The 12,825-nt window shown below is 37.7% G+C and overlaps 1 protein-coding gene across 1 annotated transcript in view; it reads right to left on the bottom strand.

Annotated features, from left to right (window-relative positions):
• LOC133526605 (centromere protein F-like) overlaps nucleotides 1-11,432 on the bottom strand; it is a 144,751-nt gene extending 133,319 nt beyond the window's left edge. The window contains exons 1-7 of the mRNA XM_061863296.1: nucleotides 11,292-11,432; nucleotides 9,957-11,018; nucleotides 7,732-8,426; nucleotides 6,727-6,744; nucleotides 5,396-5,531; nucleotides 3,310-3,453; nucleotides 1,590-1,682 (exon numbers count right to left, since the gene is read on the bottom strand). Coding sequence (XP_061719280.1) covers nucleotides 1,590-1,682; nucleotides 3,310-3,453; nucleotides 5,396-5,531; nucleotides 6,727-6,744; nucleotides 7,732-8,426; nucleotides 9,957-11,018; nucleotides 11,292-11,336 — 2,193 coding nt within the window. The 5' untranslated portion in view covers nucleotides 11,337-11,432. The remainder of the gene's footprint in view (nucleotides 1-1,589; nucleotides 1,683-3,309; nucleotides 3,454-5,395; nucleotides 5,532-6,726; nucleotides 6,745-7,731; nucleotides 8,427-9,956; nucleotides 11,019-11,291) is intronic.
• Between the last annotated feature and the right edge of the window lie 1,393 nt (nucleotides 11,433-12,825).

The raw sequence follows: 12,825 nt of genomic DNA, 5'->3' as shown, positions 1-12,825 counted from the left end.
CCGGGAACCCACCTGGTGGGCGCTCGTGAACTTTGTTCAGATGCCGGGCAACCCGCTGGGCGGGTTGTTTTGTACGCAGCTATAGACCACCGGTTTTTGGGGTAGTGCGCCGTTTTTTGTCCGGCATCTGAACAAAGTTCACGAGCGCCCACGAGGTGGATTCCCGGCAGTGAATGTGTTAAGGCCATGTTGTGCCTTTCATATGCCTTTGTGTATTAAAAATATTTGAACATTTAGACCGCGGGCCAGGAGCATATATCGTCAGTCATCGCTTCCCGGCTGATACTTTGTCATATGATAGTTTAGATGCTGTTTTAAATTAAAAACCCGTCAGCCGGTTGTATCGCGGTGGAAAGACCGTCAGCTATTCACATGAACAATAAAAAAAATGCGCGCCTTACCACTTTATGTCCGCAAAGTATGCGTAATGTGTAAATTGCGTAAACCGTTTATTTGAAACGCCTGATGGAATGCCACATGCAAAGTTTCATGATTTTGTTATTACTACCATAAAAAGGTAAAGCGCACATTTTTTACATGTTCATGCGACCAGCTGACGTTCTTACCACCGCGATACAACCGGCTGACGATTTTTTTACAGTCTTTTATTAGGTCGACCTGTATGTAACCATGTAATGTAATCTAAGGTAACTAATTTAACCATCTTCCAAGGATCGTAGCGTCATGAAAATTGGCAGCTGTATGTAGTTCTGATGACAATACAATAATATGGTACTGTCGAACTGATCTGATGATGGAGCCGGAAGATATGAACTGGAACATCGTATCATAGCTGTGTTTGGATTTGTTAGAAAAGTCTTGTAATGAACTTTGACCACGATTAGGTTTCAAGATCTGATGATGAAGCCGGAAGATAGGCACTGGCATTCCATGGTGGAATATCGTATCATAGTCGTGTTTGCACTTGTGAGAAAGGTCACGTAACAAAATTATATATCGACTTAGAAAATTTTCAGTTATCTCAAATATATCCTGAGAAAAAAGAACAGCTTGGCCGCGAAATGCATATTGCCCAAACGTACCGCTTATTTTTTTTAAAGGGAAAGCGTATTTTTTTAGTTTTTTTAAAACTATTAATTTATTTAAAGCAACAATAGCATCTGAACTATCATCTGACAAAGTATCAAACGGGAAGCGATAACTAATTTTTTTTTGCGTGTTCCGGTGTCTGTCATTTTAAACCCACCAACGGAGCGGCAGCTGACGTCAACGAGGGTTCATCATACAGAGACGGTAACCACTAGACGAGTTTTCGCCCGGGAGGCGATTAGTCATGGAAATCTGTTCCTGGCTCGCGGTCTAATTGAAGTAAATTAAAATAGAAATATTGTATTAATTTTCTATACAAAAGTATATTTGCATCGTTCTTCTTTATTCATTATGAGGAATGTTATCACACTCATTTTAATATATTATTTACAACACCAAAATAACTTGGTATAACCCGACTTACTTCAATAAAACACATTTAAGTATGGTTATTATAAGCTACTAGAAAAAAAAACCATATAAATCTGTTTTTACAGAACCAGTTGGGTATACCCAAATGTTGTTATTGTATTGCCTACCTTTTCTAGCTCCAAGTCGATATCTTGTTGGTAGAGTGAGACGTTAGATTCTGTGTTCTCGGCGGTTTGCACGTGCGCTTTTAATTGGTTTATCTGTATAAAATAAATTAAAATTAGCAATTTTTATAACTAATTTTTACTGCTGATACGTCAGCCTGTTGATTGTAAAAAAGTTTGAAAGACCGATAAAAAAGTGCCTCCAAGTTACGTATTTCGTATAATTTTTGTTATGGTTCCGTAGTTAGTACTATGGTTTCGCCCTGTCCGTCTGTCCGTCCGCGGCTTTGCTCCGTGATCGTTAGTGCTAGAAAGCTGCAATTTGGAATATCCATCAGTTACGACGACAAAGTCGTACCTCGTACAATAAAAACTATTTTTTTTTCTATAGTAGCTCCCATACACGAAAAGGGGATGAATTATATTTTTTTGCTTCAACCCAATAGTGTGGGGTAATAGGTATTTTAAATACAGGTCTTGATGAACCATTTATAAGTAATCACACCGAAAGAAAAAGACAAAAATGTATCCCGTCATGCCTTACCGGGATTCGAACCCAGGACCATAAGCTTCATAGGCAGGGTCACTACCCACTAGGCCAGATCTGTCGTCGTTTTAGATGTGTCCCGACCAAAATCGAGAAGTGTTGAACCATGGGTGATTGAGTTGTTTGTTTACTTGGTAACACTGGTAGATTTTAAATGAAAACCTATTTTCAGGTTAGATTATGTTTAATGCCAATAGGATTGGGAATAGTACATTATTGCAGAGGCCGGGAAAGAGCAATTTGTGGATGAGTTTCGATTTTGTCAGACGACGCACAGCGGAGTCCGACAAAGAAAACTAATCCACGAATTGCTGTTCCTGCCGAGGCATATATAGTGCTTTTCTCCAAACATGCGAGGAAATTAGGTAAAATAATCATAATTTAAACATGAACCAGCACTCAAATCGAACCTTCACATCAAAAACAATTTCCCTCTTTAATTATTTTTTAAAAGTTAAAGGCACAACTATTCTGCCATTCAGTACCATTCAATAATCGTTCATTCAATCTAATTGTGCAATATAAGCTGTATTTGCACGCATGAGATCCTCAAAAAAATATATAAAAGTTATATAGACCTTGATTTTAGTCAGTCTTACACGACTCTATCCTATAGATTGAAATGATGCTGACCGGGTCGTGTAGACGCGGCCCGCAGCTATGTTAATTGGCTGTATGCGTTTTTCTTAGTGGATACATGTTTTAAAAAAGTAAAAAACAATACAGTAATAACTTTCCCATCCGCTAAAACACGACAATAATGGTTTGAAAATTTTTAATTTCAATTTGACCATACCGAAGATCTTCCCGTACTATTTTTGCTACAATAAGTTGAACATTGCCGAGCATATTGGAGAAAACACTTTTTCATGCCAAGAGGGTAACGTCACAAAAGATTGAAAAAATCTGGATTAGATTCTATACTCCATATCTTTAGGTATTTGAATAAAAGTAAACAAAATCTACCCTCAAATGGCTCCTTAAGCCAGTTGAGGGTAGATGCAAATATTACATGATCAAATAAGGTTGGTTAAAGTCGTTCAGTGACAGATCCAGGCGGTTTATTTGGTCGGTTAACCAATAAATGTTATAAATACCCGAAAATGTACAAATTGTTTGTTTACTTTTATTTAAATATCTAAAGATATAGATACAGAGTATAGATGGTGCATTTACCTGTTCCTGTAAAGTGGTAACTGTCAATTGGTGCTGCTCTTGCATCTCTTTCACGAGCGCCGCGTGCTCTGCCTTCAGATCTTCTAGCTGCTGTATGTCTGCTCGTCTGTTCGCCTGCTTCACTGCGAACTCTAGTGGCGGCATCTGGAAACAAGTCATAGTTGATTTAGAAATGTTGCGTGGTTAATTTCACATGCGTTCTTGCTATAACGAAGATGTTTTAGTGGAGGTACATACATATCGAACTCAAATCAGAGCCATAGAAAATTCAGAAAGCTTTCCTCAGAACACTCAAAACGCTGTACACTGGCCATGTAGTATTGGTTAAGACTAGAGCCCTTTGAGCCCTCTGCTTTAAGACTCGACTCAGTTTTGCAGACTCTTATAATTAAGACGAAACTCGAGTCCTTTTCGACTTATTAGAGTCCCGAGTCGTTTGTAGAGACTTGAGTCCTTTTCGGAGAACTTTTTTTTTTTACAAATAACTTCGAAATGTCTTTATGTAAAATTCATGGATGTACATAACATAAATGATAGAATAACGCCTATTTCCTTTACTGTAGTTTAGGTAAAACCTATAAAATTGTTGACTGAGTCTTTATTCCCCTCTCCTCCCCCATATCTTAAAGAGCGGTTTACCAATCTCCCCTCCGTCAGGCCTTCACGGAAATATCTACTTGTTCCCCCTCCATCCTCTACAAAATATTATACTGACTCTTTCACTTTTCGAGCTGTTCGGCTGTGGAACAGCCTGCCCTTAGATATTAGGTGTGCGAAAACTCTTCAAAGCTTTAAAACCCTACTGAAGAATCATTAGTTGTCTCTTTCTTATTGTGCCGCTGTGTTATATTATGTATGTATGTATATTTAGATAGGTATCTAATATTTATTTATTTTAATATAGGTATGTATTGTTATATTTATATGTTTATTTAAATTGTAAATGTACTGTATGTACTGTCTGCTTGATGTATGTGTAATTTTCCTATTCCTCTGATTAATTCGTGCACTACCTGTTCTAAAAACTTACTGTTCTTTATATCCTGCTACCCTAAGGTTGTCTGGAAGAGATCGCTTACAGCGATAAGACCGCCTGTTGCTACCTTTCTTTACATTGTAAATCTGTTTTTAAATTTGTTTTCTTTATGGTGCAATAAAGAATATTTACTTACTTACTTATTCGGAGACTCGAGTCCTTTTGATTTCCGCTTAAAAAAGACTCAATAAAGGACTCAACTCGGGACTTAAAAAGGCTCAGAAGTTTTTTAAGCTCTGAGTCTCGTAAAAACGAGTCGTGTTCATCAATTTAGATTCAGAAGACTTGAGTTCCTATCGACACTACTGCCATGTACCTACTTCAGCTGTCAAAACTGTAGCTATAATATTTTGCACATTGTTTCACAATGTCCAGGTAAAGTAATGGATAGCTAATTAACAAGTAAATTAACTGCCAGATAAAAATTCCTGCAAAACTTAGCACTCGATCTACCAGTTTAGCTTATTTGAATATTGTGAAACGCCGACAATGATTTTATTCGTCAGATAAGTGGCAAGTAGCTTATTCAGGACTTTACTTAAATAAATAAATATTATAGGACATTATTACACAAATTGACTAAGTACCACAGTAAGCTCAATAAGGCTTGTGTTGAGGGTACTTAGACAACGATATATATAATATATAAATATTTATAAATACTTAAATACATAGAAAACATCCATGACTCAGGAACAAATATCCATGCTCATCACACAAATAATTGCCCTTACCAGGATTTGAACCCGGGACCATCGGCTTCATTGGCAGGGTCACTACCCACTAGGCCAGACAGGTCGTCAAAATTTGGACAATGAAACAGGCCCTTAGTATTTTTTTCTGCTGTCCCACACTTTTGTGTGAAAATAAAGTTTCGAACACCGTGTCACCCAATAAAAAAAAAATGACGTATTTTTATTTGTGCCGGATTTGGCATATATATTAAGGATCTCGTGTCATTTTGATCATGTTAAAACTTACAAAAATTTAAGTAATAATGATTAAGAGCAATTCTTGCAAAACCCAAGATTAAGTAGATTCACCCAATACCTCGTTGGTAAGCGACGGCAGGTCCGCGCTCCTCGTCCTGCGGCGCAGGCAGTCGCCCGCCTCGTTGGGCGCTTCGAGGGACGACGCGGACTGCGGCGACGCGCAGGCGCGCCCGCGGTACACTTCTTCGGAGTAGCTGTATGTACACGGTTAGCGAATTATTAATCGACGAATCATCGATTGACATCCTATACTCACCAGCTCATCAACTATGCCTTTCTCACACGAAGCAACCGCTGACCGTGACCTTGAATGAGATATGTTTAAACCCTTTCAATCCCCCGCTTATCGTGTGAGAATGATGACCCCGGTTGCCGGAATGCAACAAGGTAGATAGCACGTCCGTTGACGTCTTTGGTGGTTAAAGGGTCTTTGGGTTGCCCCGTGTGAGAAGAGCAGAAGTCTGGGTGGATCATTCTGCCACCGTGTTGCTTACAAACACTACTATTATATTTTTATTTTGACGACCGGTCGGGGCTAGTGGATAGTGATCCTGCCTATGAAGCCGATGGACGCCCAGGAGGGTTCGAATCCCCGTAAGGGCAAGTATTTGTGTAACGATATTTGTTCCTGAGTCATGAATGTTTTCTATGTATTTAAGTATTTGTATATCATATATATCTGTCTGAGTACCTACCCACAACACAAGCCTTCTTGAGCTTACTGTGGGACTTAGTCAATTTGCGTAAGAATGTCCCTATAATATTTATGTATTTATATATTTATTTCTAAGAATAGAAAGGCAAATAAAAATGCATTTTATCTTGGTAATTTTGGTTTGTACTCAGGTAGACGGCCAAGTCATAGAATATCATCAGACCAAAAATTTACTCCCTATCATTTTTAGAAGACCCGCCCCGACATTGCACGGGTTAAAGAAACAATTTATACACCTAAACTTTCCTTAAGAATCACTCTATTGATTGGTGAAATTGGTGAAAACCGCATAAAAATCCGTTCAGTCGTTTTTGAGTTTATCGCGAACATACATACTTACACATAGACAGACGCAGCGGAAGACTTTGTTTCTTTAGTGATAATACCTACATTAAAAAACTGATGAAACTGAAGCTCCAAGTAGACAAGTACTGTATTTTGATAGTGAACAGCCTTAATTTTGATGCAAAAACGATCTCACATTTTGTTCTTTTTCCATTCCAAATATGTCGTTTTATCGGTTACACGTCATTTCGTGTCACGATCCACGCTTAGCGCATACAAATAGCTAATTAAGTTACATTTTAAAACCATACAAAGGCACAGTTCTACTATTTAAGTCAGCAGTATACTAATTTAAATAATAATGAGTAATAATCGATAGAATTCCTCACCTTCTTTCCAACTTTGGCCTTGGCAGCAAAAAAAGAAACATTCAACATTTATCATAAATTCCAAGCAAGAAAATAACACATATAGGTCTTAGTTGTTACTAAACCTAACTCCTAACTGAGGCTAAACCTTGGTTTAAAATAATCTGCCCTTGAAGTATAATATTACACGCGATTTTAAACTTTGCACCTTCGTGATAAAGACAAATTTCTTTCAACTGGGAGGATAGGGAGAGACATATTTTATGACCAAGTTGTAGATAAGCGTTATATTAAATCAATATGTCTCTATTGGCGTTGGTAACTAAGCAGATAATATTATAATGAGCATAGAATTGCATGAGGGAGCTATTGGGTAGGTAAAAAGATAGGTTTTATTTAATTTGGCTACTTTATTGAGTAACTATAGAATCTATGCGTATATTTCTTTGGCTATACTACTTACGACTTTGAAGCTCCGTTGGCATGCAAGACTTTGAGATACCTGTTATCTATTGTAATTTTTAACCCTTTGAAAGCTTTACGTCATAAACAATAACATCACTTACACGCCAAGGTCACTGGCGCAAGCGAGCTAATGTACGACTTACTTGAAAGTGTAAAGGTGACAGCGTACGCCATAACACTTATAGTTTTCCATGGCGCTGTGGGCACGATTAATTACGACGCCTTTAGGTGTTTTTGGCGTTCAAAAGCAAAAAGTCGTGTTTCACAGTGATGTTTGTACATGGAATTCATTTAAATAACTACGAAGAGAAAATGATTAAAAGGTGTTTCTCAGAGGTTCAACTTTAACAGCGGTGGATAATTTAACGTTACGTTTTTTGTACAGGTACATTCAAAAGATTTCATTTGTGACCCATTTCGTACTTTGTCACAGTGACAAACAATATGAAAATTACTAGAGATCTCATACTATTGTCACTGTGACAAGGTACGAAATGGTAACAAATTAAATCTTTTGAATGTACCACATTACAACAACATAGTTATAAAAGACAAACATACCTTCTCTCCATGTCCGAGCATTTCTTCTCAAAATACATCCTGAGATTCTCCATCTCCTTCTCATGTTTGCGGTCAAGTTCCTCTCTCAGCTCGTCAATATCTGCATTACCAGCTTTGACAGAAGCTAGCAGTTCCCTCAAACGCCTTGTCTCCACATTGAAAGCATGCTTATCTTGTCGTAACTGCGTTTCTAATTCTTTAACATCAGTATCAGATTCTATCCTAATCCGACCAATTTCATCACACAAAACTTGAATTAAGCTCTCTCTAATCTTATTCCTTAAATTCTCTTCAATACTCTCATCAAATCTATTTATAACTTCATTTAGCTTATATTCAAAACCTTGGAAATCATCTGAGTCAGATTTCAAGTCGGATTTCGAATAGTTGACCGTTATTTCTTCTCGGTCATTATCCTTTTCTCCATTTGAACTCTTAGCTGAAGAGTCGCTACTCATTAAAGCTGAATAATACTTAGTGTCTTCTTTAAGCATGCTTTCGTATTTAGCATAGTCTGATAGTTGTTGTTTAATTGTGTCATGTTCAGAGTTTTCAGCCCGCTGAGCCATCTCATGGCAGAGGTGTTGGTTCTCGAGGGCCAGTGCATCGCGGTCGCGGATCGAGCGCTGTAAGGTAACGGTGAGTTCCCCGATTAGTGCGTCGCGCTTCGTGATAGCTGACTCCAAATGCACAAGCTGAAAGGACAGAAGCGTTCATTGACACGGAAGCATGCGACATCGACACACATTTGCTGCTGATGACCAAAAATCACTAGCAATTTTAAATTATTATCACCCCAATTTCATCCTAGTTAGTCTTTTAAAACGTTTATGTCACAAAACAGAAAGTAATGAACCAACTATTGAAAGTATCAAAACTTTAACCCAATTATACCTTTTATTTGTACAGAACTTTGTTATTTTTGAATGATGGTTTATAATAATTATAATGTACCTAATTGATTAAGGGCGCGAGCATACTGGTGATTTGCGAGGGGGTTGAAAGCGAGGCGAGCGCGTAACGTGTTCGCCGCAAGTGCACAACGAGTTCGCCGCGAGTGCGCACCGCGAGTCATTGCGCGCTCGCGGCGATATCTTGGCGCGCTCGCGGCGATATCGTTAGGCACTGGCGGCGAACTCAAGCGCAATCGCGGCGAACATGTTACGCGCTCGCCTCGCTTTCAACTCGCTCGCAAATCGCCAGTGTGGCCGCGCCCTAACATAATGTATCAAAATTGGTTCTTGACACTATGGCGAAACACAAAACACATGCATCCATATCTGTAAATTTTCGTAGAATTTTGAAACATCACATAATTGTGATGTTATCTTCCACAGTGTCCGTAAATTATTTAAACAATATATGTATCAAGAAAAAATTGGTGGTGAACGCGAATACTTACATTTAATGTAATTTTAAATTTACTTTTTTTTACTTTCAGATTCCAAATACTGTGCCAATATACAAAGTGAACATCATTTGTAACCTCATAAGAACACGCTTCTACTTCATGCTTATCTAAAGCTGTGCAATATAATGAAATATATGTATTATATATAATAAAATTTATATTTTACCGTTTTTCATGTGATAGATGAACAAGGGGTCTAGCTAAAACATGTAAGTATATGATATCTATATGGTATGTAGTTACAAAATTAATTCACAGTAATATATTACCTTTTATACATAAATTATTTTAATTACAATAAAAGTTACAAGCCTTTGTTTAGATATATGACATACATAGTTAATCAAACTTGCTGTCACACTGGTTACATACAAAATACATGTGAATTAATTTATTATAACTGAAAAAGTATATCTTTTACTTTAGTAACTGAATTCACATTTTTCACTTTTTGATAAATTCTAACAAAACTGATTCAGTTAATACTGAGCTTATAATTTTTTTTTTTATAAAGCTCATGTACATCTATTTCTCTTTATTTGGGAAAGACAGATGTAACACAAATACCTATGACAAAACCTGTCATTTAGGAGTAACCCAAAACCTCACTATTTAACCCAACTAACTACAACATAGACACATGTAAACACACACACATTTATTAAGACAGTTCTATATCAACATGGCGTGATTTTTTTGCAAATAAAAAAGTGTACATATGGCAAGCTAACTGTTTAAGCAGGAGCAAAGCACAGAATATAAAGACACCCAGGTGTAAGAATATTACAACCAACTGCTCTTGCAGGTCCCATACCTTAGCTTGAAACTCTTCGCATATCGTCTTGTAGTCTGTCGTCATTGTGCTAAAAGACATTGTGTCAGCCAAGGACTTTGGCTGCGGCATACTGGGCATAGATTCATCCTGCAACTTTTCTTTCGTATCATCTATGACAACCTCCTCTACTAACAAGTCGCTTTGCTCAATTTTGTCAATACTTGACAAACTGTCTTTTTCCATTTCCACCTCAGGTTCTTTCTCACCAAACAGCTCTTCCACTTTCATTTCTCCGGCTCCAACAAGGAAAGGGGACATAAGGGTCTGGAATACTGGTAAGGGCTGAATTTCCTCATCAACTAAGGTACTACCTTCCGGAGGAGGCCCAAAGATAATCTTGGCAGCCGAGAGATGATACTTAGGAGCACCATGACCTCTTATATCTAGCTTTATAATCTCTTCTGATCCTGAACTTGCTTGTTTTAGTGAATCTTCTCCTACAGACAATGATAATGGTGGTGACTCAGTAGAGTGACTACGCTTTTCAACCTCTTTTCCATCTTCTGACGCATTAGACTTAGGATATGTTTCATCATTAAGCGAGTCAAGATATTTGTCACTTCGTGGAGATTCTTGTGACTTTTCATGTTGAGATTTCGCTTCAGCCTGGAGGGTTTCATGGTCTTTGGATACTGATTCAGATGCTAAATTCACTGGACTTTCTTCACTTATGTGATAAATGTCTGTTGACTTAGGGTCATGCCATGAGGTGCTTTTGCTGGGGTCTCGTGTACTAGTGTTGTCACTGGGGGAGAGGGGAAGTGGCATGTTCAACGAGCTATTGCGGGATGGATCTGTATCATGCTGTCCCACTTGGAGCAGCCCTGACTGCGCAGCGCCGGCGTTATCCGACTCAGTAATGGAATACTCCATTTTGGAGGGAATGTGTTCCGATATAGACTCCGTTTGACTGTCATCTTCTTTAATGACTGGAGTTCCTGTTTCATCGTGTGGTGTATCTATTTGAGATGCTTCTGTATCGGTTACCGCGGTCCCTTCCGCGGGAATCTGTTGAGAATGTACGACATCCGGAAGAACGTTCTAAAAATAAATCAAAAATAAAATCAATGGGCGAGTTGATTTATGACCATCGGTGGTGAAAACTTGAATGAAACCTGGAAAATAACAGCTTTCTGGGACTCGCGGCTCGATAACGGAGAGTAGGTCGGCCTAGAACAGGTAGGGCACCGCGGCGATGCATTTTCTGAACTATTTTTAACGTATCGACGAATATAAACCTTCTACGCGATAGTTTGATACGCTTTCACGGGTACGATCGAGAGCAAAATTATATCGATTGCATGCAACGCTTACCTTGGATTCTGCTGTGAGCGGTGGAATCTTGTGAATATCACCCATAATTTAACATATTCATATTATTTAACAATCGAAAATTTCATTTTATTCACTAAAATTGGTTGTCAAGACGACGTTTCATTCAAATAAAATACAAACTATGAACCATTAAAAAAAAACAAACGCCGCGTTTCGTTTCTGCTGTTTCAACAACATACTAAACGTCAAATAATTTTACCTTTAGTTTTTTAATTTTTTGTGTGAAAACAGTTGGATAGATAAAACTTGCTCTCGTTATTTTTTGTAATCGTGAAAATTGTTTCTCGAGCGAACTTACCGGTTGTAGATTTTGAAAACGTATGATGACAATCCTTAACTGAAGCATTTGTCAAAACGCTTTTCCCACCAAATTCTTTACCAGTTGAGTTTGTAATTTTTAAAACGTAGTATAATTTTAATAAATTGTATAACAAATACAAAAGGAATTAAAGACTACAGCTTCTTTAAGTGACTAGTGCTAGGTTTTGCCTCTAATTTAATAAAAGGTATAGGAAACCACTGTCGACTTATTATGCGAGTGATGACAATTGGAACTAACAATACAAATCAAATAACTTCACATTTTATTAAATTAGCAGTGCATACTAGTGACCTACTTTCCTTTGCTTGAATGAATGCACACAGTATTGTAGTATTGCGAGTGGTTCGCGACAGTCGCAACTTTAGTTCGCGAACTAAATTGTTCTAATAGCTCCAACTAACTAAAACGGTTGACTAACTATTCTTATTTTATTACTATGTGGCGTGAAGTATGGAGTATGTATGGGCAATTATTTTTACAAAACCTATTGTAAGTGGGGAGTTGAAAATTACACTTGGTAGGTCTCTGGAGTTACAGGCGTATATAGGCTACGGAGACTGCTTACCATCAGGCGGGCCGTATGCATGTTTGCCACCGACGTAGTATAAAAAAAAAAAAAAAAAAAATTGACCAGCCACCTTAGCATACCTACATGTAAAAGAAGACTTTAGTCTTTGGAATAATATATAGGTACTAATCTATGGTCTTTGGTACCAAGATTGGCACTATTCTCAATACTGGCACACACGGGTGACACGGGTAACTTTACATTCTTGTGTAGAGTTACCCGTAGGTTTGCGTATGTGGCACATTTAACGATGTTTTTTCGGTTTTGTAGTTTGGAAAAATAATGAAACACGATAGGATATCAATATACTTTATTACTATTTACACATACATTTTAGAAAAAGCCATTTCATTCTGTACATTTCCTACAAAATATAACAACTTCATTTCGAATAAGGCCAATCTACAATTGAAGTTCGTGGATTGAAAAAATTATGATGCCTCCACACTGGTGTGAAAAATCGTTAACATATTCGTCATCAACATTAGTATTGCCCTGCTCGTTGATGATAAGGGTTTGTATACGCTATAAAGGCGGGCATCACTTCGTGGTTTATTATTGTCTTCCCAGCTTGCGTCACTCTTGTACGATATATTAAGGGAGGAGATCCGAATACCACAATC

Source organism: Cydia pomonella, chromosome 16 (genome assembly GCF_033807575.1).
Source record: "Cydia pomonella isolate Wapato2018A chromosome 16, ilCydPomo1, whole genome shotgun sequence".
NCBI classification, from domain to species: Eukaryota; Metazoa; Arthropoda; class Insecta; order Lepidoptera; family Tortricidae; genus Cydia; species Cydia pomonella.
The sequence above is the reverse complement of the archived record's forward strand: the minus strand, read 5'-3'. Positions and strand labels throughout refer to the sequence as shown.